This window comes from Amphiura filiformis, chromosome 10 (genome assembly GCF_039555335.1).
Source record: "Amphiura filiformis chromosome 10, Afil_fr2py, whole genome shotgun sequence".
Lineage (NCBI taxonomy): Eukaryota > Metazoa > Echinodermata > Ophiuroidea > Amphilepidida > Amphiuridae > Amphiura > Amphiura filiformis.
In genome coordinates, this window is record NC_092637.1 from 43,807,818 (window position 1) to 43,834,732 (window position 26,915).

Consider the following 26,915-nt stretch of genomic DNA (forward strand, 5'->3'; position numbering starts at 1 on the left):
TTTTGTAACTATCCTGCAAATTACAGCATCATAACTTATTTGGTTTTTCTGTAAGTGTGAGTCAAAATTGGTCCATCGCCACAGTGCGCTTAATTGCCAGTGGCCCAGTGCAGCACTGCTCAGAATGGCACAAAATATTCAGATGAATAAGATCAGGTAAACACCTTGACCTACTGAGCTGTAATTTGGCAGAGTTGTTGTTATTACCTCTATCATACCCTCTGTAAAAAGGGAAAAAAAACCGGACAAGTAGATCTCGAGTTAAAAATTAAATCACCAGCTTCCCTTTGGAATTTCCAAACACCTTTCGAATCATGTTAAATAGACACCTTTCTGAACATAAATGTGAAGTTTCATGCTCATTTGTTGTATTATTCACCTGACCCCTGGGCACCCATGAAAAACAGTGTTTACACTGATTGGGTATCCCCAGCATAAAGAAGATGTAATAAATAAATAAATAAATATATTAAAAATGCCACTCGATTAAAACCTATGAGGTATTTGGTCAAAATGCTATTGTTGACAACTGCATCAACATCTTATTCTGCCATCTGTAAAATCACCGGCGTGTGACAATTAATAAGGACACAGTTGTTATTTTTGTGAGCCGAGTAAAAATGCACTTGCACATTAAAATAACCAATTTCTTACTCATCAAGCTCATGCAATATTTTATTTCTCGACCTAAAGGCTAAGAGCAAATTTGTACAATTTGATTTGTTGCGAATGGCCTTTCTTTTCCTTGTTCTTTTTCCTCAGTCCTGTACAACGTACAAGTCTATTATTTGGTGCTTACTCTTAAGGGCTGGGGTATGAACGTTTGGACAGTATTTTATTTGGGACATGAGAGCACATCAGACATATCGAGTTACATTCTGAATACGAAGAATGTCCTTTTGATATCAAATAGTTTGATTTTTTGAAATTCGCGATGTAATACACATTTTATGGCATATTATGATTAAAAATTGATATTTTTATTATTTATTTAACAGTCCTCGAAGTAAACTTTATATATCTGATGATATTTACTTAAAGTGTATGTAGCTGGGGTAAAAAGCAGACGATCAATTGAAAATATTGCCCTTTTGTATTGAAGATATGGATTTTTTTCCAAAAACAACAAAAAAATATGTCTTTTGGGGAAAACAATGTATATCTTCAATATGAAGGTCACAATTTTCAATTGATCGTGGGCTTATCCTCCCATCAGTTTACTTCTTGGACTGTTATATATCAAAATAAATTTAAAAAATATAAAATTTTGTTATAAAATTTGTAGTACATCGCGAATTTCAAAACAATAAAAATATTTGATATCAGAAGGACATTCTCCGTATTCAGAAAGCAATTCGATATGTCTGATGTGCTCTCATGTCCCACAAAATAAATACTGTCGAAACGCTCATTCCAGAGCCCTTAAGGGCGCTTACCTTTGCATATTTCTTTCAAAACATTTAAAATGTTAACAGCCATTAAATTTACTTAAACTTACACTTTTATTCATTTATATACTTATTTTATTAATTAATCAATAATATACTTATGGATACATTATACATACTATGGGTTGCTATACGGGCCATATCCTCGTTAAATATAGGGATTTTATCCTCTATCGCCGGGATTGTTGGCTCTAATGATAAAAGCTTACAATATTATTGTATTAACTGCAGCTAAAACCACTTGCCAGGATCGTCTTGGTGTAGAGGAGGTCGGATAGGTAACAGCCAAATCACAGCTTCTACTGAATTTGCTCATAGTGTCTACCACGGGGCTAACAATGCTCGTCTGAATCGCGATGAAAAGAAAGGTACTACTGGAACATGGAGCGCTCAGACCAATGACGGCAACCAATGGATCCAGGCTGCTCTAGGTGACCCAACATGCAGCGTTAAGACCAATGACGGCAACCAATGTCCCCAGACAGCTTTAGGTGATCAAACATGGGTTATCGGCGTGTTAATACAAGGGCGGCATGATGCATCACATTGGGTGACCCAATTCAAAGTTCAATACAGTAATGACGGTGACTTCTGGAGATTTGTGCAGCAAACAGACAATCTGGGAGAAATGGTAAGTTTGAGATTTCGGTCTTAAATCTTCTTCTTCTTTTACTCTTTTATTATCACCACACTCAGTGCTCTAAAACGTTCACAAGACTTTGGTTAATCTTAATTCCATCCCTTTACCTCACTTAGAGAAAAAGGGGTTGTGAAATATTGAAATTCTTTATTTTCCAATGTTATCACAGATATTTGATGGAAATACTGATCAAAATACGGTCGTCACCAAACTTTTTCCCACACCAGTCAAAACATCTTACATCAGAATAGTCTCTACAGCATGGAATGGTCACATCAGCTTGCGTTTTGAACTTCTAGGCTGTAAAGGTAAGACATGCTCAGAGGAGGCACTCACTTGTAAAGGTGATATGGGTATATGCGTGGCGGTCAATGGTCCCCGGATTTGGCAGTTCCTTAAGGGATCTAAAATGAGCGTTTATTGCGTTTCGACAGTATTTTTTGTGGGACATGAGAGCACCTCAGACCTATCGAATTGCATTCTGAATACGAAGCATGTCTTTCTGATATCAAATAATTTTCATTTTTTGAAAATCACAATGTAATACAAATTTTATGACAAATTATAAAAATTTGATATTTTTCAAATTTTTAATATATAACAGTCCTCGAAGTAAATTATATAAATCTAATGATATATTCTTAAAGTGTATGTAGCAGGGAGGAAAAGCCGACGGTCAATTGAAAATTTTGACCTTTCATATTGAAGATATGGATTTTTTTCCCAAAAATACATAATTTTTTTGGTGTTTTGGGAAAAAAAAATCCATATCTTCAATACGAAACCTCCTCCTCTACCCTTGGCTCCACCTTTTTCAGGGCAAATACAAAAAAAAAAAAAAAAAAAAAATTACACAAAGATTACACAGAAAAAACACAGGATTACACAGAACAATAATTTACACAGGATTACACAGAAAAAATAACAACACAGGATTACACAGAAAAAAAAATTACACAAAGATTACACAGAAAAACAATTTACACAGGATTACACAGAAAAACAATTTACACAGGATTACACAGAACAATAATTTACACAGGATTACACAGAACAATAATTTACACAGGATTACACAGAAAAATAACAACACAGAATTACACAGAAAAACAATTTACACAGGATTACACAGAACAATAATTTACACAGGATTACACAGAACAATAATTTACACAGGATTATACAAAAAAAATAACAACACAGGATTACACAGAAATGCTGTGTACACAGGATTACACAGAAAAACAATTTACACAGGATTACACAGAACAATAATTTACACAGGATTACACAGTAATCCTGTGTACACAGGATTACACAGAAAAACAATTTACACAGGATTACACAGAAATGCTGTGTACACAGGATTACACAGAAAAACAATTTACACAGGATTACACAGAAATGCTGTGTACACAGGATTACACAGAAAAACATCCTTGTATTTTTAATTCACCCCAATCCAAATTACAAAAAAATTCCCCCTGCATTTTAATTTATCCAAAAAAAAATGCAGGTGAATTTTTTCCCCTGCATTTCAAAATTCAAAAATCCTCAAAAAAAATTAAAATAATTTTTGGAAAAATTATTTTAATTTTTTCCCCTGATTAATAAAAAAAATAATTTTGGTTTAAGAAAATCCCGATTAATAAAAAACAAGATGGATCTACCGATTTTACCATTTTCAACTCTTCCAGAATTGAAGCGAATCGCCAAAGAACATGGCTACCGAGGATACTCAAAAATGAACACTGATCAAATTCACGATCTCCTTTCGGAACCACTCTCTCTTTGCTCAAAGATTTGAAACGTCAAGCGAAAGAAAGGGGATACAAAGGATATACCAAATTGAACAAATCCCAGCTCGTAGAATTGCTGGCTAACCCTCATGCTTTCGAGAACATGACGAAAACTAAGCTAAAAACATTGGCGGGAGAAGAGGGTGTCAACGGCTACCGGTCTCTGAATAGAAACGATCTCATTCGTTCACTAAATTCTTCTCAATTTTACACGATAGAACTAAAGGTCACGCTCCACCAAAACTCCAGGGCCTTTGTGGAGCTGAAACGAGTACGCGTTAAACTCAGCCGTTCGAACGCGGGAAAATACAAAAACAACTTACGAGTTCCGAAGGACAGCACCACCGATATTGTTCAGGATCTTTTTCAAAAACTAAACATGACGGAATGGTTGGAAAATAGGGAATCGCTGACCCCCTACGTAAAAATTGTTTCAATCGAGCCCGGTAGCAACCCCGTCAACTTCGATCATAATGTCATAGAAGTTGCGGACAAATCCGCTCCTCAAGTTTTTTCTCATTGGACGGACTCCACAGAATGGGACAGTCCTGAATTTCAATCAGGCAGATGTATGGCAACTGTGTTTCTTCGAAAGTTTAAAGATATTTTGAACGCGCGTAGAATAAAGCCCAATCCGCTGCTTACTTACGAAGGGCTTGGAAACTAGCCAGACCCGACGATCCTGTACCCGACGAAGGTTCGAGCTGGAAACTGTCGTGGACGCATGCCAAAGTTTGGTTGGAAAAATTTCGTATTCCGGGTCTAGTGATTGACATTAGAGGTAAAGTTCGATGCAAGTACGATCCACCTCGGGTAAATACGCATATCAATCACGCTGGATTTAATATTCTCCTTCATAATAAGCACGTCTGGCTCGTGAATAAAAACGTTCAGGAGTTTGGACAAAAATACTCGGGAAAGCAACCCGAACCCCAACTCCCTCGTCCGCAAAATTCGATGAAACTTTCTGATAAATGGCCCCGACCCAACGAGAATAACGAAAAACTTTACTTCGTCGATTCCGTGGATGAGATTTTGACCATCGAGCTTGAAGGCACCTGTCGAATTGTTGCCGTCACCGGGGAAGAGCCCGAAAACTTCATCAGAGAATTTCATCAAGACCACAATATCGAGCCAGGTAGTTTGACTTGCAGAAACGGCGTCGTGGATGGATTTTCCATCAACCATCCCAAAGATTCCAAGGTTACCGTTCGAGTAAAACGGGCGCTTCCCGGTGACATAGTTGCCGATCAGCCGAACGATAGAAAATCCTGGTCCGAGGCTCGTCACGCCGCTGTTATGAATTGGATCAAGAAGCTGTCGAATGAGGTGGCTCCCAAATTTGGACTCTCGCGTTACAATGAACAAACCTTAGCGTTGTTTAACCGGTTCAGAAGAGGCCCGAGATGCGGATTAATCAAGCGTCGGCCGAAGGAGTTGTGTGTATTTGGGGTAGACGTAGTCCGAGCCTACACCCACTTCATTCGAAACATTAAGACAATTCCGGTGTTCTCCGCGTTTGATCGCCTCGACATTCAGCCATCCGAGGACATTCGCGATGAGGTGTTTTACCTGGTGCGTGTTGACGAGCCTGACTTGATCCTCTTCCCGCAGAATGAAGACCTTGTGCCTGGATCAGTCCTGCGATACGCCGATTCTTGCGGTATTCAGTATACGGTCCTAGGACGCCTAGTACCTCACGGGGTTATTGAGGTTGATCCCGCTAGCGTAATTGACGAAATGTACCAGAGTGATCTTCAAGACGAAGATAAAAAGTACGTAGCCAATCTCGTGTACGGTCTGACGGCTAAGAAAAACAACAAGGCGGCATTTGGTCAGTTGTTCCAAGATGAAGAAGAAGCGAAAGCGTACGGAGAAGATCGTTTAAATATCGAGATTGCTCCGGATCTTCATCTCGTTATCGACCAATCCATTCGCGAACTTTCGGAAGGATATCGACCGGTTGCCGCTCTCATTCTAAACGGCATGAGGGTTCTCCTTCACAAGATCGTGTCTGCGTTGGGAGACTCCGTCGTTGGTGTGAGAACGGACTGCGTGTTTACGACTCTGGCGAAAGAAGACGTGAGGCAAAGATTAACCCCGTCGTTTACTTTTGGCAGCCGGATTGGTAACCTGAGATTTGTCGAAGACCCGCTTCTACCGGAAGGAGAACTCAAGATCGTCAAAGAACCCGCGCTCTACCTCGAACAACCCACCCCTCAGACTCGGATTCTTATGAAGGATGAATACGACGACGACGAAGCCAAAAGAATAATCGAACATCGGACCGAGACTGTGTTTGACGAGGACGAGGAGTGCGAAATTGAATGCCCTTGCGAAGGAACTCCGGAACCCCTGCTGGTTACTGGCAAATACCGGGATGTGGCAAAAGCAGACTAGCCCTGCATTGGGGGAACGAAAGAGACGACATGCTGGTTGTATGTCCCACGAATGTTTTGTGTGACTCCGTTTTGCAACAAGGTTACACCGCCATAACCATGCACAAACTATTGGGTCGTAGACCGAGGATTCTGAGGAAAAAACTACACCAAGTTTGATGTGTCAAAATACAACATTGTCCTGTTTGAAGAGATCTACTTTTACCCTGTCTTTCAGCTTGAGTGGCTTCGCAATTTTATGATTTCCAATCCGGACAAAATCTTCATCGCTAACGGTGACCCAGCTCAGAACGAACCAGTGGGTCAAATACTCAGTGTTGACTTTGATGCTTACTATGATCAAATAATGCGGCAGATATTTCCTCGAAGACTCGATCTTCAAATTCCAAAACGGTACGCTCTGAAAGATCGTAAAAGAATGACGAGGCTTTACGACGAACTGCTTCGGGAGCGAGATGATTCGTTTGCTATTGCTAAGAAATACATCCCAGTTGTCCCATGGACCACGTTGCCATCGCTCGCTGCGAAGTACCCTCACGTTGCCTTTACCAACGAATCGGTCGACCGAGTGAACCGTTGGGCTCAGTTCAAATTGAACGACACCCTCGAATGGCGAGTTGGAGATCTAGCCGTTGGAAAAACCTGGAAGAAGATTGGCACGCATAAGATCACCTCCAATTCGGAATACAAAGTCACGGCAATTACTCAAAGTCAGATGACCGTGAAGGGACGTGACGGAGTCCTTAGAACTGTGAAAAAGATCAAGCGTCCAAACTCTTCAAGAGACCCTGGTGCAGAACTGGTCACTCCGTTCAAGGTCAGACTGTTGGTGACAAACTTTACATTCACGATTCTGACAGCCATTTTGCTACTGCGAGATGGATGCGAACGGCCATTACTAGATGCAAAACTTTGAATATTGTCTTGGTCGTGTTTCAGAATCCGTGCCATATGGCATCGAAGACAATTCAGCAGAGGATATCCAATCATAAGATAGTGGACAAAAGGAAGGGCAGAGCGTTTAATGCGAAAGATTACGTTACCGAATGCTGGGCTCGGGGAAAAGTTAAGGCGCAGGGCTACAGCTGCGCCGTGTGTCTCGAACCGCTAGACCTCGACTGGAGCATCGACAGAATTGACAATTCCCGAGCTCATTTCAAAGACAACTGCCAGATCTCGTGTCGCAGTTGTCAAAACGCATCGGGTCATCGCTAAAGATAAAGAAAATGGAGTCGATACTTTTGCTACCAAAAGAAAACCACAGCCTCGCAGCAGATGACCAAGCGTGCGATTAAACCAAAAGAATACGCTCCCACCGGCGGACCTCCAGGCACCTACCAAGGCGACCTAGTATTCTTCGAGGACATATCCAGAGTGAACCGCGGCCACAAGAGTATCCTGACCGTGATTAGCGCAAACTCTAGGTTCGTGTACGCCGAGCCTCTCAAGAAAAAAAAAAAATCCGACACACCCGATGCCATGCGGCGTATCATTAATAACGCCAAGTCCAGAGAGTCGATCAAAACCCTATGGACCGATCCGGGAACGGCATTTACCTCTAAAAAATTTCAGGATCTGATGAAGGCCTCCAACATTCAACATCAATTCTCTGGCGCTAAAAATCACGCCCCTCTTGGCCGAATCGATCGTTTCCATCTCACGCTTCGCACAATATTTGAACGCTGGTTTCTCCACACCGGAAAAACAATTGGGTCGACTCTTTACCCCAAATCATCGAATCTTACAACAAGCGTGTGAACAGCGCCATAGGAATAGCCCCAGCCAACACAACCCCCGATCACATTGAGCAAGTTCGTCTAGAAGACAAGGCAAGAGCGATGAGAGTTGCCAATCGCGTGGATAAACTTAATCTAACTCCTGGCACCGACGTTAGACACATCGTTAACAGAGTAGGTTTCACGAAAGGCAGTGCGCCAAAATGGTCTTCGACCGTGCACGAAATTCAAGAGAGAGTGGGTGTTGATAGGTTCAAAATCAAAGGTCTGCAAGGAACGTACAAGGATTACGAACTTCAGGCCATTTCACCGTTGACCGGGTCGGACCAGGCGAAGCGAAGCATGCAGAGCACGCGGAGTCGAGAAAAAGAAAGACAAACCCAACGAGTGGAACGAAGGATCCACCGCGAAGGCATTGAACCGCGTGCTCCGTCACCAAGACGGCTCAGACCCCGTAAAAAATAAATCGGATAAAAAATTTGATTTAAGAAAAATCCCGGCTAATAAAAAAAAATAAAAACAGTTTAAGAAAATCCTAATTAATAAAAAAAGCGAACAAAATGGCAAAACAATCAAGCATAGCGAAGCAAGAATTTGAGCACTTGTTAGAAGAGCAAAAAAGATCCACAATTTTGAAATGGGTTGAACTAGAAGAAGGAGAAATTTACAAAATTACCAGTTTTGAGATCATGGAAACCAGGGTTGGAAAATCCGGAGTTATCACTCTCAGTGATAACACTCGAGTTTGGAGTTGTTCTACCCTAACAAAAAGGCTAGAGAACTTGGACTTCGGTAAATCAATAGCTTTTGTTAAACCCACGGGCAAAAAAGAAAGCAAAACAACCGGGAATATGTACCACAGTTTTGACCTTGTAGTAAAAGAGTTGGAATATGATGAAGACTCAGACTAGTCGTACAGTCTACCATAACCAACAAAAAAATCCCTTTAGACATTCAGTCTAAAGGGATTTTTTATTGATCTAAAAATGAAGTGTACGAGTAAATATAAGCGCTGTTTTTTTTTTTTTTTTAAAAAGAAAACTCGCCTTCGAAAACAGAACAAAAACCGATTTGTCTATACGGTACTGAATTTAATCAGTTGTTTAAAGAACCCGCGCGAGTGCAAAGCCTACCAAAATGTAAAAATTGCAACTCAGAATACATAGTAGACGATGTGTGTTATGATTGTGGTTTAGAAAATGACGCGTCTCTTAACGAGAACTCACCCCGAGTTAACATCGACCAAATTCAACAACCGAAAAAATACTGCGAAACCAAGACCTACCAGTTTGAAGAATACATCGAAATCTATCTAGGAAATGTTACGAGTACTTCTGAGATTTTGATCGACGAGTTTGTTACAAAAATGAAGTGTACGAGTAAATATAAGCGCTGTTTTTGCAAATTGTGTAAAAAGAAAACTCGCCTTCGAAATGAGAACAATCGACCTTTTTGTCTATACGGTACTGAATTTAATCAGTTGTTTAAAGAACCCGCGCGAGTGCAAAGCCTGCCAAAATATAACTCAAAATACAGTGGAAATGTTACGAGTACTTCTGAGATTTTGATCGACGAGTTTGTTAAAAAAATTAAAAAAAAAAAAAAATGTTCGAGTCCCTGAGTAAAAAAGACTTGTTAAAAGTCTTTAGATCAGACCCAAAAGCCGTTCACAAGATTTACTACGAAATTACGGGTAATTTTCCCGTTGATTTTTGTCACGATCGCATTAATTTGTTATGCGATCTTGATAATATACTGAAAATTTATTTACAAAATAAACCCAAGAGAAATAATTTCAATATTCACTACGTTCTCTTCTACCTACTCAAACGAAGAAATTATCCCGTAACTCTCGATGATTTTCCAGAGATTAGAGGCTCAGCTCCCACCCAAATACTTTTATCTAAAGTATTTGATAGCGACCACACCGGTTCCGAGCAATCCCAGTCCGAGCAAAGCTAATTCCCCGTTCTGGATCGCTTTTGTTTGATCTTCGTCGAGATACTCTCCATCATAAAGTTGTGGTTCGGGTGGAAAAGAATCCATCAAAATTCCCGTTAAATTATAATACTGTCTCATCGCGTCATCGACGTCCGAAAAGGTTCTTTCCGCGTGACCCTGTTTTTTTAATTGATCGTTGATGTAATCTATTCTTGAAAGACGCGCTAGATTCCAAGAATCTTGGTCGTGCTGAAGTTTTTCGAGAGCGAGATCGTGTTTTTTGCGTTCTTTCGAACTGAAATAGTTGAACAGATAATTGCTTCCTGAAAATGCCAAAGCGTTAAACACGGCTCCGATTAACATTGCCATTTTCTCTTTATTTTAAAATTTAAAAAAATGAATGTTTTGCAGTCGCGGTTATAATTTTAGGAAGTGGTTGAAAAAATCACTAATAAGCCATAAAATAGTCGTACCAATTCATACATTGTTCGGTTTTATATTTCAAAAAGACGTCTCTTTTTCCCGTATGGAAAAATAAAACAGCGGACTCTTCTTTTACTTCTGACGGTACGGCTACGATGTATAGAGCCAACCAATTATAACAACAAATTTCATCCTCTACATCAGGAATATCGGCCCAAATAAGAGGATCTACCTTTAATCGGTCACCATTGGCGAGGAAGTGAATTCCGGTTTCAACATCGATCTTGGTAACTTTGTAATCTTTGTTCAACTCTAGATCTTCAATTTTCAAAAGTGCCATCCTTTTATTATTAATTAAAAAAAACCCTCTTAGCACAAATAGTGTTAAGAGGGTTTTAATATACCTACCTTGACAGAATGTTTTCCTTGGACTAAGCCATAATTTGATCCGGAAGAATTCCTTGATTCACGAGCCAATCTCTGAGCATCGTAGCCGAAAAGACGCTCAAAGTCAACTTTCCAATATCCTCCGCATCAAGCTGCGAGAGATTAGCCGGCTTCATTTTTAGGAACTTTTTCATAACGAACGAGTTAGCCCATATACCGAGGCTTATCGTTGTTGCGTGATACGCGCCGTTTACGATCATTTTTACGTTTGGATTGGTTTCTGCCATCTTCTTTATTGTAACTAAAAATCATCGAAAGGATCGACTTTTGGTTGATGGTTGACCGCTGTGGTCACGGTGGGTGGGCTTTTAGTCGTACCGTTTAAGGTAGAATACCCATATGCCACTATCCCTCCAACGACGACGACCGCTCCTCCAACAAGAACTGGACTTGACAACCAGTTTGACACGGTTGATTTTTCTGAAGGTGTACATGACGTTTCGTCTATGGTGGACGGGTTCTCCCGTGTTGTTTCCGCTGCTTCATAGGCTTTTAATTTTGCTAATTTTTCTCTGTTTTTTACGGCTAATGCCTTTCCAGCGGCAACCCTCTTTGGGTCTTTGACTTTTGCTTGACTCACTTTTGCTATCACCTTTGCCGGCTTCGCAGATGTTGCTGTCGCTGTTGACACTTCCACCTTGGACGGAACGTTTACTGATTTGGTTTCTTGATCACTCATCTTTTATTATTAGAAAAAATCTGAGCAGCACCTGAGCAGCACCTGAGCAAATTTGCTCAAGTATCTGAGAAGTATCTGAGCAGCACCTGAGCAAATTTGCTCAAGTATCTGAGCAGCACCTGAGCAAATTTGCTCAAGTATCTGAGCAGCACCTGAGCAAATTTGCTCAAGTATCTGAGCAGCACCTGAGCAGCACTTGAGCAAATTTGCTCAAGTACCATGGGAATCCAACCAAAAAAAATCAAGAGGAATAAATACTTCCTCTTGATTTTTTTAGTTTCCAGGATCTCAATCAATCACATCAATACTTGGGGAGTCGTCTACTGTGCACTTCGCTTCTGGTGGAAAGTCAACTATTTTAACACCGTTGCTAGTTAACAGAATAGCCTCCAACGGAGCTAGCATATGTCCAAAACTATGATACAGCCCACAGGTCCATTTGTTTAAAGCTAAATCAATAAAGGGTCCTTCGTTCAGAGACTCTTCCAGAGCATCACGATCGGTAATCGCTAAATTTTTTGGAAGGAAGAGTCCGACCAAATTTACGTAAGCGGTAACGAAGTGCTTTTTCATTGAGCTGGTTACTATCCCACCCATGTGAGCCTCGTATCTGGCGTAGAGTCTCATCAGGCTCTTTTGATCAAGCCTATCGATCTCAGCGGAGGTTATGCTCTTTCCCAAATACTCTTTGCTTTTTCCTGCCTCTGCTACGCCTATCAACCGTTCCCGCAGCTGTTCCGTTTCGCCAAACTTCCTCACAGGTTCCTCCCGTGTAGCCGTACCGTCTAAGGTAGACATTCCGCCTATGGTGGGCAAAACGTCCACGGTCATCGCCTCGTTAACTATATCTTCAATTTCAGTCATGATTTTCTTTATCTTACGGCTAATATTGCAAAATCACGTCAGCAAGCATTTTTTTTTTTTTTTATCTGTACTCAAATCCTCTTGGTGGATGTAGAAATAGATTTAATTTCGAATATTGATTTTTTCTAGTTTTCATTCAATGCCTCCTCTTTTCTTTGGGAACTACTTTGTTCTCCTTCATGATGGTGACGAAATCATCTTCATCTTTGCAATAGAAGGTAGACAGCCATTTGACCTGTCTTCTAATGGTTTTGGGAACTGCTACGTAAGCTTGAGTGAGCATCCAAAGAGAGCAGTTATCGTGTCTGCCGGAACAAGCGAGTTTTGTTAGAACGCTTCTTTTTTTGTCGATTCCTTCTTCGGCTATGCTATCGTCGATCAGAAACAGAACCTGGGAGTCATCCATTTTTCCGATAGTTTCCCAAAATACCTTGATCGCTAATTGAAATTGATCGTCTTTGTTAGGAAACCATTCTTCCGGATCGATCATAAATACTTGGTAGGGATTATCGAAGATCCACTGCCTACTGCGGTAAGTCGAATTATTAACCCAGTTCGGACAGATGATCACTATGTAAGCGAAAAATCCGCGATATTCGTTTTCTAATAGATTTAAAACATGCTCGGTTTTGCCGGACATGGTTTCGCCTGAGATTATCGCCGAGTGCGCGTGTTTTGAAACATCTTTTATTCTACCATAGGCAGAATGTCTAGTAGTTCACACTCTGCAATTTTCCGGCTTCGATATTCACTCGTGCATCCTGTATGTAGTACACGTAAGCGTTCAACGCTCCTGCCGTCTCGGCTTCTTTTTCGATCTCGATCTGAATACTCTGACTAGCTCCTTCAATTTTCCTACCAGATCCATGCAACGTGTCATCATCCGTGGTTCTCATATCCAACCAAAGACCATACTTGGTCGTGAGATAATCTCGCCTCCTCACATCAGCCAATCCCGCTTCCTTGATTACGTGTGGAACGGTTCTGAATTTTCCATCCGCGAAGTGCTTTTGAATTTCTTTGAAGTGATGGTGAGACAGCATCCCAGAGGAGTACAGCTGATTTGGAACACCGTCGAGCGTTGTTGAAACTTTTTTGATCTTTGGGTTGTAGAACTTTTCGGTATCTCGAGCGTAATTGGCTCCTCCTCCATCCGCAGCTGGGTCTACGAAGAGAATCAGAATACCTTTCATGGACTTTGCTCGCGGTGCTAGAGCGATATTCCAGACGGTGTCTGACTTGTTAAGCGACTCTTTGCTGTGTCTGATGACTCTGTCGTACATAACGACGCTTTTTCCATTCACCCTGTTCCTAAGAGTCATCGCTAGCTCAGGATCATTGACTACATCAAACTCAAGGGTAATATCTGAGATGGAATAGCTGGCTGCTGTATCCGTGGACACCACGACTTTTCCGTAATTGTTGAACGTCAGCTCGTAACTCAGCCTGTCCTTCATCTCGTACTGAAAATATGGATTATGAGAATTCAGCATCTCAAAGTCCAGAGGGATACAAAACATGTTGTCACCGAAGGACTTTCCTTCAGCGATATCCTTGGCATCTGCACCTTTGTCACCAGCGTCGATTCTTATTTTTCGACCTGCCGCAGACTGGATACCCTGATCAGAGGCGTTCTCTTTCCTCGCTCGTCTTCCAGAGATCTTGGTAGCATAGGAAAATATCAGCATCGTTCAGAGTGAAGATACTCTGCCCTTCCAATTTAACCTCAATTTTTGACACTATCGCTCTTCCGAGATTATTTACGATAGTCCTGTTAAGATCTTGATTTCCACCAGAGGCGGAATTTAGAGCAATCTTGAACCAAAGTAAACTCGTTCCAGGGTATATTACGTCATCTTTTCCAAGACCAGGAAATCTCACCGTAAGAATTCCGGTTTGGTCGATGGTACTCGGAACGTGCGTATTCCGAATACTACGTCTATCACCTTTAACTCCTCGCGTTTTGCGAAGTTGTCGGTATGGGTTCAATTTGTATCCGTATTCAGTCGACATCTTTTATTTATACGTAAAATAAAAACCAAAAGATGGCATATTTTAATCCTGGAGAAGACATTCAGATGGATGACTTCGGTGAATTCGAAAATACGACCGGATATACCACGAGAGCATTTGGTGGTACACCGGCTGAGACTGATTTTGGAGGTGGACAGATTGAAACAGAGGTTAAGGTGTACTCCCAGAGACGTAGAGGAAGCGTCGAATGGGAAAATCATCTCACTGAAGATGACATCAACAGCGTGGCGAGTTTAGAACGCCGACTCCAAGATCTTCGCAGCGATGCCGGCGGTGCTATTCAAAGAGGAATTCCAGAGGTGCCAGAGTACATTGAAACACAGAGAGATATTAACGCAAAACTTTCCACGCGTTGGAAAGAGTATGTCGAGAATCAAAGGCAAAAATTCTCTCTCGACGACGTTACGAGAGAGGGGGATACGTTTCGCAAGGGCACAACATGGTCGCTTGAGCGTGATACTATTTTTGTCAAATACGAAAAAGGCAAAAAGTAAGACTTACCAAAGAAGGAAGTCCGCGAAAATTTCTAGCTCTTAGCACTATTAAAAAACAATATGGAGATGGAGCTGCGCCGTTTTTACGAGAAACGCTGGGAGTTAAGGATTTTGCAAGCTCTAGTGGAAAAACGCAACAACTAGCCAAACAGGTTGAAAGTAGTATCAGTCAAGCAATCAATACCCCCACTGGGCCTTCCACCCAGGGTGGAGCACGTAAAATCCGTTTGCAAAATCGGTTCAACAATCAGATGAATTGGGTGAACAGTTAGTTAGGGATCCCATTGCAAACCAAGAGGAAATCGGTAATTTTTTGAATGAAGAAGGACAACTAAAAAAGCTGTCCGACGTTTACAACCATCTTGTAGAAAAAAAGGGTGAAAAAGTCACCGAACTAAAAAACTTGAAATCCAAAGGTGATCGTTCAGTTAGTTTCGTTAATCCAACATACGAAGGTGAGGAAGAAGAACCTCTATTACCAGTAAGCGAAGAAGACGCTGAAAGAGCTAGAGAACTGGAAACAGAAATTGAGGATTTTGACAAAGCTATTGCTGACCAAGACATCAAGGTCAAAAATTCGTTTCATCGTTTGCGAGATTCTATCAAAAATTTTATCGATAGCGATGGCTCTTTGCGTGAACAAGTTAGCACGTTATTTCGACGAGAGGGGGTTACTATTGTATCAATCATAACCGCAATTGGTATGACAATTGCTACCGTTGTTGAGGGAATACTCATAGCAACCAAATCAGCAATTTCAGCCGTCACTCCCGCACCTAAGCCTGTGCCTCCAAAACCAAAGCCTCCAGGACCAGACCCGGGTCCAGGACCAAAGCCACCAGTGCCTCCAAAGCCAAAAACGTGGACCGATTGGATTAAGGATCAGCTCAAGAAAATAGCTAATCTCCTTTTGAAACTTGGAGACAAAGCCCTGATAGCGCTTCCGGGAGTCATCGGAGCCGTGGTGAATTTCTGTCTGAAAGCAGCGGGAAGCGTCGCCGGATTTTTAGCCGATCATCTGTGGACTTTCGCTCTGGCCGTCGGATTTTGCTATACACCACGGTGACGGAATTTGCTAAAAAGAAAAAGTCCTCTCACTAAAATTTTTTAAATCCAGAAAATAAAAATACCACGGCAGCTGCCAAAATTATACTGAGCTTCTTCTCGTCGTGCGCCAAAGGAATGTCTTCTAAAACAGGCGGGCTTTTTATTACGGACGGTAGCGGAACGGGCGTCTCGAAAGACGGGCTTTCCGCGGAAGCGAACGTCTCGAGAGCAAGAGGTTCGTCGTTCACCTCCGAGTTGAGTCCGATTCGCATGTTGGGTGTGGCGATCTGGATCAGATTGTTGTATCCGTTTACAGTTCCTATTAGAATTTCCATATCGCTCGGAATCAGGTAGAGTCCGTGAGCCACGACGAAATCCAGTTTGCTCCGTGCAAATTGCAGGGTCTTTTGATACCTGTCGATCGAATCGGGAAGATTCACGGCTGAATTAATCGCATCTTCGACATTCGCTAGAAATTGCTTCTGAGCGTCGAACGCCTTGCCAGAACCCAGGATGCTGCTCCGAGTCTGAGCCTGACTTCCGAGGGTGGCCCAGACCAGGGTTCTGATGCTGTCGTTTATTCTGGACACTCCGGCTCGGGAGAATTCCTCGGATGAGACGTCCGAAACGAAAGATCCGATCACCGCTATTGAATCGCCCTTGTGAATCGATCTGTCGGTTATACCCGGATCGTGGTCGAACTGCTGGTCCATCCAGATCTCGTAAGTCGCGTCCCTACTGTTACCAAGAAAATTTACGTGACCGGGAACGAAGACCGTGAAATCGGTCAGATTCGGATCTTTCGCAATTTCTACTTTGTCGTTCGTCTTCAAACTAAAATCCTCGTGGTAAGTTCGAGTGAATTTGGCCGTACCCATTCCGTTCCACGGATCGAACTTTTGCCTCCAATTTGTTCTCGGGTTAACTCCGAATTCGGAGCAGATTCTCTCGTAGACGTACGTGTCGATCCCGTTGTTCGTAGCGTTCCAGGCGGGGTTAGAGGGAAGCGGACAGCTCATCTCAGACAGGATCCTTCTGATCTGATAGTACGCGTGAAATCTGAACACGGATCGAATCATCGGATCTTTGTGACTGAGAAGTTCTTTGGACACCCGCATCCTGACGTGGCGCACCAGACCGCGAAGTTCAGCTGGTTTTGCCAGAATTGTATCTGGTTGGAGAGCCAGTCATCGTACACGGTTTTGTCCGTGACTCTCGGAAGTTTGTACTTTTGCCACAAACTGGGAAATCTTACGTAAAATTTTCCTTTTTTGCTGACTTGAATTTCTTGATTTACGAGACTGAAACCGTGCGTCGGTTCGAATACTCCTCCGGTTCTCATTTTATTGAAAGATAAAAGAAAAAATGTTTGTCACAATTACCGGCACCGGCAAAGGAAAACCTTATCGCCCGTTGCAAAGTATAGACAATAACGGCAAAAACTTAAAAATTGGAATCAAAAGGATCTCGGGTCGAGTAGGTTGGTTCAACGTCGAAGAAGAACTCGAATGGAGGTACACTCAAGGAGGGCAGGGACCTGAAGAAGCGATAAAAATAAGTCCGGGGCTGTATAATTTTGACCTGCTCGCGAAAGAATTCACGAGCCAGATCGATGGTTTCGAATTCGAAGTCGACAAACGCGATGGGAAACTCAACATGACAATCCCCGAGCAGTATCAGATTTGGTTTCCGGACCGCGTTCGAGAAATGTTCGGATTGGACGACGAAGGGTGGCTAGCGGATGGTGAATACACGGGAGATCGGGCGATAGAATTTTTACCTCGAAGAATTCTCGTATACCTGAATCAGCTGTCAACCACGGACAATCTCGTAGACAACGACGACGTTTTGCAGGGAGGTCGAGTTCTTGGGTCTATCGATCTCACAAACGCCGCGTTCGGAGAATACTTTGTTTCGACCTACAAAAAGCCGAGTTTAAAAAAACTACAAAACGGAACCATCCACGAGCTCGACTTCAACTTCAAAGTAGAATGGAAAAATTCTTCGAGAAAGCTCGATAATCACGATCAACCGCTGGATTTGGAATTTGAAATCCGATAAAATAAAAGAAAGAATGTCTATCCGGGGACCAACGATCAAAAAAAAATCAACGTCAATAGCTGACGACGATGTTGATCTTTCCGCGTACGTCAAAAAAACTGGAGCGCGAATGACCGGAAGGATTAACATGGGAGGGAAAAAAATAACGGGGTTGATGAATCCAACCGACCCTCAAGATGCAGCTACTATGGGTTCCGTGACCAGCCTAACCTCATGGTTAAACGACAGAAAAGTTTCGAAGGATGGTGACTCGATGACCGGCGAACTCGCTATGAGCGGCAATAGAGTCACGGGTCTCGGAACTCCCACGGACAACGAGGACGCTGTGACAAAAGAATACGTAGACCTGCAAATTGGACACGAGCACGATACCAGCTTGCATGTTTTGGGGAGATTCATGGTATGGATGAACGAAGACGGAACGCACTATGTTTCCATCCGAGCAAAAAAACATCGACTTGGAGAGAGACAAGTTGATCGAAATTAAAAACGGAATGAACAACACTTTCAACGCTAGGCCTATGCAAATTGGCATCACTGCTGGGTTTACGAATTTGCCGAATCCCGGAAAAGATTTGACCCCATGCGACTCACTAGACCTTTAGAAATTTTCTTCAACAACCCACATTTTATTGTTCAGCCTTGGAACCTCTCTTTTTCGGTAAAATCGGGAGTGAACCCGCCGAACGCCCCAGCAAACGCTTGTTCTTTGACGTTTCAGTCTAATGTGAATTTCTTCATGTACCTAAATATTACTTGGACCGACGACTCGATATCGTTCAAAGTGTTAAATAACGCGCGGCAAACCCTCTTTTCCGCATCCGTTCAAACGGACACTACGATTATGCATCATGTCTCGATCGAGTACGTTGAAAATAAGCTTTGCTTTTGGATCAACGGGGTTTCAGCAGATGTCTACAGAACTCAAGCCCTGGTAAGTCTCCTTGGAATCAACATGAATTTTGAGCAACTGGGAATACTTAGCTTCTACGAAAAAAGTTAACCAAGCAAGAAATCATACAGCATTTCGTTGAAAACCACGTTTTAAATTTTACGGATGATGAAGTTCTAATTAACTAATTAAATAAAAGGATGAAAAAACCTACAGCACCGCAAATATACCCTGATCTTCCACAAGGAGAGGATCAGGGAGTTCAATTCGACTAAGTAAGATATCCGAAATCCGCGAGTCCTCGAAAAGGAAGTTGACCAAAGAGATCAACTAAGGAGAAAATACAAAACAGTTTGGAATGTGTTTTACAACACGGCTCAAGTAGCAGGACTCGTCGCAGTTGGAAGCGGAACGGGAGCTGTCGGAACTCTAGCTACGGGTGTTGGAGCTTTGTAAGCATTCCTCTCGGAGGAATAGCAATTTTGGAGGTGTTCTTAGTGGAGCATGCGTGGCTCTCGGAAAAGCAACGATGAAGAAGGTCGAAAAGCACGAAAGTGTCAAAAGAACCGCAGAGTCCAGTTTGAACACGGTGAATGATCTGGTGTCTAGAGCTCTTGAAGATGGGGTTGTGAGCAATGAGGATTTCCATCACATTCTGCGGGAAATGGAAAACTACCGAGGTCACAAGGCTGGAATCAAGCACAGAACCAGAGCGGATCTAATTGAACTTACTGCTGATAAAGAACGTGAAATTCGCACAGAGGCAGAACAGGCTGGAAAAAAAAGGGAAAAAAAGAAGCTTTGGAGAGTCTCCGAAGTACATTGAATCCGTAGAAAATAAAAAATTAGAAATCAAACTTGTTTTGTATAAATAAAATGGATCTTCCAAATCTGACGGATGACAACTGGGTTGAGAACCTAAAAGCGTACGGAGAGTATCGGAAAGAAATGTGGGATGATGAAGGAAAACCATACGGCGTTTGGAGATGGTACTATGACGAGGAAAAAACAAAAATGAAGGCTGAGATGGTGTTTGATGATAATTATCCCACGTACATGACGTGTTGGTACAAAAACGGGTTAGTAAAAGCAGAAGGTAGATACAAAGACGGCGTACCTAGAGAACCGTGGGAATTTTGTGCTGGACGGGATCCTTTAGTTACTGGATACGCCGCATTTGTAGTAACCTACTTAATTACAACCATTTTAAACTGGGTGTGGTAAACTACAACAAAAAACCTCTTGTGATTATTAATCACAAGAGGTTTTTTTTTTTTTATTTCTGCACGACCTACTCATTCTGTCTTTTTAGCATCGTTGTAGGCTTTCAAAATTTCTGTCATACGCTTGACTTCCATCCTAATTCTTCTCTCGGGAGAATCCAAAAGAGCGCTCGTGAGAATCCAAAATGCTACGATCATCTTTATTTTAATAAAAAAATGACAGATTCGATTTATTTTGAGCTCGCTGATGATGAAATATTCCAAAAACTGGAAGACTCGTCCAAAGGAGATTTTTATATGTGGAATGGTACTAGTCTCGAAAACCTGTTTGTTGCTGTCAGCGGTTACAACGGAAACAAAGTAAGAATTCAGGCAATCAACCTTTTGATGCGTTACATTAAGTGGTATAAGGATAGATACAGGATGAGATTGTGTTTAAGACCACCTTGGATTTTTCCTGAAAGGACAGAGGAGTTCGAAATAAAAAAAAAGACTCTTGAGTTTGTTACGAACGAACCACCGATTGAAAAAAAAAGATATGACTATGTTAAAAATTATCAAGACAAATTTGGTCTTGTGGATAATTTTGTGAAATAATATATTAAAAGTAAAAATCAAAAATTTTTTGATTTTGATGAAGTGGTTAAATAACTGCAGGGGAATTTTTTCCCCTGCATTTTTTTTTGGATAAATTAAAATGCAGGGGGAATTTTTTTGTGTAATTTGGATTGGGGTGAATTAAAAATACAAGGATGTTTTTCTGTGTAATCCTGTGTACACAGCATTTCTGTGTAATCCTGTGTAAATTGTTTTTCTGTGTAATCCTGTGTACACAGCATTTCTGTGTAATCCTGTGTAAATTGTTTTTCTGTGTAATCCTGTGTACACAGGATTACTGTGTAATCCTGTGTAAATTATTGTTCTGTGTAATCCTGTGTAAATTGTTTTTCTGTGTAATCCTGTGTACACAGCATTTCTGTGTAATCCTGTGTTGTTATTTTTTTTGTATAATCCTGTGTAAATTATTGTTCTGTGTAATCCTGTGTAAATTATTGTTCTGTGTAATCCTGTGTAAATTGTTTTTCTGTGTAATTCTGTGTTGTTATTTTTTTTGTGTAATCCTGTGTAAATTATTGTTCTGTGTAATCCTGTGTAAATTATTGTTCTGTGTAATCCTGTGTAAATTGTTTTTCTGTGTAATCCTGTGTAAATTGTTTTTCTGTGTAATCTTTGTGTAATTTTTTTTCTGTGTAATCCTGTGTTGTTATTTTTTTCTGTGTAATCCTGTGTAAATTATTGTTCTGTGTAATCCTGTGTAAATTGTTTTTCTGTGTAATCTTTGTGTAATTTTTTTTTGTGGAATTTTCCCCTGTATTTGCCCTGAAAAAGGTGGAGCCAAGGGTAGAGGAGGAGGACGAAAGGTCAAAATTCTCAATTGATCGTCGGCTTTTCATCCCACCTACATACACTTTAAGTATAAATCATCAGATTTATAAAGTTTACTCAAGTACTGTTAAATATCAAAATATCAATTTTTAATGATTTGCCATAAAATGTGTATTAAATTGCGAATTTCAAAAATCAAAAATATTTGATATCAGAATGACATTCTTCGTATTCAGAATGCAATTCGATATGTCTGATGTGCTCTAGATTCCCAAAATAAATACTGTCCAAACGTTCATACCCCAGCCCTTAAGACCCACATTGGGATCATGCTCCAGTACTAAAAATCTTACAATTTGTTCCTCTTTAGCCACAAATTGGGGAAAAAAGTTTTGAATTTTCCAGCTCCATATCATTTTAAACTAGTCTCAGTCAGGTTTACTGGTCCCCAAAAAATGTTGAAAAGCAAGCCCCTTTTTTTATGATGAGTGACCCCGGGAAGACATTTTGGTATAAAGTCTGCACAAGAAGTAACGCAGCTGTTATAATTACGTCTATAGCTTCAGAATTGATAATTGTTTTCGCAATATTTCAACATAAAAAGAAGGATAATTTATTCACGCGCATTTTGATACCCGATTTGTCCAGTTTTGTTCAATATTATACAGCGGTGTTTTGAAACAAAGATACCCGAATTTAAAAGTTGCAGCTATTTGTATTGATTTGAAGTAAAGCGCGAAGATAATGACGTGCTTTAGGCATCAGAGACAAATTTGTTCGATCTTTGGATCGACCGGCGATCCTGCTTCGATGGTTGTTATTACTGAATATCAACTAATTAATCGGAATTAACGCTAAATTTATATTGGTTACTATCACTCCATGCACAAATTACTATTTTAACTCAATTAACAACAGTAAATTAATTGATTTCATAAATTATAAGGATCGACCAAGCATCGATGGTCGATCGAAAGATCGAACCAATTTGTTTCTATCGCCTAACGTGCTACAGTGCTGGCATAATAACCATTGATCGCTATAAATTCGGGTATTAATTTTTTCTTTAAAAGCACTAATCAAATGCGTTGTTAATGTTGAACGAAATATAACAAATGGGGTATCAAAATTCGCGTAAATAAACCATTCTTCTCTGTATGTTGAAATATTGTGAAAACAATTAGTTCTGAAGCTATAGGCGTATTTATAACAGCTTCGTTACTTCTTGTGCAGACTTTAGATAGCTCAAAGAATGACGACACGATGGCATCGGTCAGGCACACAGTCCAGGCCCGAGTCCAGGCTGAATATAAACCACGCAAACGTTACGCTTTGGTCATTAGCTTTTCGTTCTGTCAAGTGGTTACAGCGGCGGCACTATAATTAGTTATCCGGTGGGCGGCGACAAATTATTCAATTTCGAAGGCATTAGCAATTTGAAAATGTGTCTAAAGTTTGACAAGTTTGGACCAATAGGCATGATAGGATCATGTGAGGCAAAAATGATATGATGAAATTAAGGCACGACATCAATTCAATATCATGATCCAGATACAATGCCAGACGCAGCATGCCCTCCTCTTCTTCACTCTCTCACTGGTTGGCCTGTGGCCCAAAGGATCCCTACAAGAGCCAGTTTAAGGGTCTTGTCCAAACATTCAAAGCCTTTCATGCTCACTCACCTGTTTCCATCTCTTTTTATTTTCAACTTCGGACCCACAAAACTCAAGTTCTTATGCACGTCGCTCTGATTCTGCTGTGCCATGGCTACGTCTCTGCAACGAGGTCAAGAAAATATCACCACCTTCAAGAATCTTCTTAAGACCCGCTGTTAAGCTCCTTTCCATTTCTTTCTTCTAGCGATTTGTCTACTCTGTAAAATGCGCTTTATGTTTATAAAGCTGTAGAAGTTTTAACACTTTCAATAATGTAAAGAAATTAAATGATATAACTAAACAAATAACTAATTTTGTGAAATTCGAATACTATTATCGTAACAGCTAACACCTGCCAAAACCCCGCTGGAGTTGCGGATGGACGAATAAACGACAGTCAAATCAAGGCTTCAGATGAATTTGCCACAGCGCAGGTATTATACCACTGGGCTTATTATGCTCGTCTGAACCGCCCAGTAAAGACTGGTACAACTGGGGCGTGGGCTGCCACATTCAATGATATCAACCAGTGGATCCAAGCCGAGATGGCAGAAGAAACATTAGTTACTGGAGTAATGATTCAAGGACGACCAGACGCACCACAGTGGGTGTCCAAATTCAAAGTCCAACACAGTCATGATGGTAACTATTGGAAATTTGTGCAGACTCCAGACACCCACACGGATATGGTAAGGAATTTTTTATTCATTATGATGACGATAACATGTCTGTAGGTTAGTCTTCAGATTGCTAACTTAGAACTACTTTTCACGACATTAAATAGTAACTTTTGTAACACACCGTCAGATTGGAAACGGTTACTATCATTTGTAATATTAACAGTGATTTTTTGAAAAGTATATTTCAAAGATGCAAAAATGCAATGTCTAAAATTCGTTGTGCTTAGAAATCACCATCTTACTGTCGGCTAGCCATAGCCCCCTGGCCATAGCCGTGCCGTAGCCTTTAGGCATGTAAGTTTAGTATAGTAAACTATTAATACAAGGTATTGGTTAGAGGGGAAATAGAGCAAACCATTTTTCAGAGGTATTGGCTACGGGTCTATCTCCCCGAACACGAAGGGTGAGGGTGATAGGCCCGTAGTCAGTATTGAGGGAAAGTAGTTGCCTTATTTTTCCCGATATAAATCGTGTAGTATTTGTTTTCATCGAAATTAGGAATTGCCATGTAGATAGGGAAAATAGATCGTGTCGTTTGCGATTTGACCAATAAAGTGGCATGACTTACTCATGAATATTTATAACGTGTAATAATCTAGGCTATAGGCCTAAGCTTACTAGGTCAACACATTTTAACAGAACAACGCTGCTTCTATAAACCAAATAGAAGACATCCTCAATGATGAGGCATGTAGGCTTTTTTGATTAAGATGGTATTGTGCGGTATTGTCTATTATTTGGAAAACAATAAAAGGTAAACAAACAACATAGCTACTTGCGCATGTTTCTATAGAATTTGCCATAACAAATAGCCCTACAACAAAATTGAATGTCTTATGCCGCGTAAGAGTAGTATTTATCACTCGCTCTGTATCCAAGCTTCCAAAGCTGGCCTTCTTTCTCTCAGGAGCGTTATTAATGTCTTCCACCACCCTCGTGATCCATGAAGTTGTGATTGATACTTGATCGAGTTATAATTAGCGAATAAATAATTTGCATAAGAGTTAGTGAAATATTTTTGTATTTATTTATATAACATTTCGCTGAAGCAGGGGCCCATGGACAAGGAGCAGTACGGGCCCTTTTAACCAGGGCGTGATTTACCTTATGGGGGCCCTGGGCCAGGCTAAAATTGTAAGGCATGTACATGCAAAAATTCACTCAATGTCAGACTATTTTAGCCCCAGATCAACATGAATTTTGCTATTTGCGCGCCAAAATTTTACAATTTTGCCCTATTGGCGAAATAACATGCTGTCATTTGGGTAAAAAGAAAAATGCATAGGACAATTCTGAGGCCCTTATTTAATTTTCGCTCTTGTGCTCGGGGCCTACGGTCTTCGTACCCCCCGCCCTTGCTACACTACTGCACCAAAGCCAGGCAAAACCTAATAGGCTACTATCCAATTAAAGGAATTTCAACCGAATATGACGGGACAGGGATACGGGAAGAGGTCCGATTTTAAAAGCAGGAGGAAAATCGGAGCACGCCAAAATCGGAGCACGCGGAGAAAAATCTGCGAGGACGAGCATGGATCGGCAACCAAACTCATATATGTGGCAACGCGGGGAATTGAAATAAATATAAACTTTCTTACATCTAAACTATGAAATAATTGGTTTCTAATTTTGCTTTTTGATAATATTTGCAGGTGTTTGATGGAAACACTGATGAAAGTACAGTAGTTCTTGCATTGTTTCCTTCTCCTGTGCGTGCGTCATTCATCAGGATTCGTCCCATAGCATGGTATGGTAACATCGCTATGCGTTTTGGAGTTCTAGCATGTTAAGGTAATGCAACACACTAAACATTTAACAACGTGTCCTATTTAGCCGAGGGATACTCATGTATTAAATTGAATACATGAATACAAAAGCCACCTAAGTCCATGCGAAGTTATTTTGAAAGAAAAACCTGTGTATCATTTTAATTCCTTCAGTTAGATTTACCTGGTCAATATGGTAAGTTTTACGTGCCAATGAGTGGATTAACCTGTATTAGGTATGACGATTAGCATTTCAGGGACTTCGTGGGGTTCATTTTAAATTTTGGACTTTTGGGTCTTTTTTGAATCATATACAAAGACAACAATGTTAGAATGAGATTACCACTAGTAAGATAATACAAAATAAAGCACACAGGTATGTATAATGTTGATAAGCATTCTGCCATGTAATATAAACCACACACTTTCCTTTATTAAACCCATTTTTTGTTCAAAAGTCATTCTCCAGCAATGAATGTGTTACAAGTGGACTTTTATACATACTGGATTTCAATCAATGTGTTACAAGACTCAAATCATGGAATTGGGTGATTCTTTCATACATGCTATTTTTCACATGCCCAATAGACACAGAGGATGAATTTGAGTTGTTCTTTCATGCATATAACAGGCCTATGTATAGTAACAATTTCCCATGCTTAACTCAATTTGGCCAAAGTATGGACTTAGGTGGCTTTTGTATTCATATATTCAATTAGATAGGTCGTCCGAAGATCCGAGACTGATTTTCTTTTTAATTTTCAGCCTATTTTACAAGTTGACCTCAAATACCATTTGACCTCTGTATATGTCTTGAACACCGCCAATAAATGAAGGGTCCCATTGTGCAGCTATGACCCAAGTTTGATATAAAATTGGAACGATTGAGACCATATTTATTGGGTAAGGTCCGCAGAGCTGCCACTGTGAATTTTCGCGGACAACTCAACCCCTACTTTGTAATGTATTCGTCGATGAAATCATGGTTATAGCGCCATCAGCATGTTTGCTTTCGTATGCAGGGGACGACGCAACTGGCGAATATAGATTATTGAGATTGAGAGGTAAAAGATCAGGGTGCGAGGCAGTCTTGATTATATTCAACTTAGTTTTGTTCTGTTCTCTATCATATTTTTTATTTCAGTCTTCGACACGTTCCATTACCAGACTATTATACAGATGGCTTCACAAAACACTCGAGTCTTGAGCTCATTTAAGGTGGAGGGGTGGTGAGGTATACATAAATGAAATATTTATAGTCGATTCAAGAATAGATGATTCGTCGGCCGTATCACATAGTG

General features: G+C 40.8%; 1 protein-coding gene across 1 annotated transcript; it reads left to right on the forward strand.

Moving 5' to 3' along the window:
• The first annotated feature begins 1,682 nt into the window (after positions 1-1,682).
• On the forward strand, positions 1,683-24,531 carry LOC140161913 (EGF-like repeat and discoidin I-like domain-containing protein 3). The gene is made up of 4 exons (XM_072185208.1): positions 1,683-2,079; positions 2,258-2,396; positions 23,514-23,857; positions 24,448-24,531. Exons 1-4 carry the CDS (start codon positions 2,077-2,079, stop codon positions 24,529-24,531), a joined length of 570 nt encoding a protein of 189 aa, XP_072041309.1. The 5' UTR covers positions 1,683-2,076.
• The last annotated feature ends 2,384 nt before the right edge of the window (positions 24,532-26,915 follow it).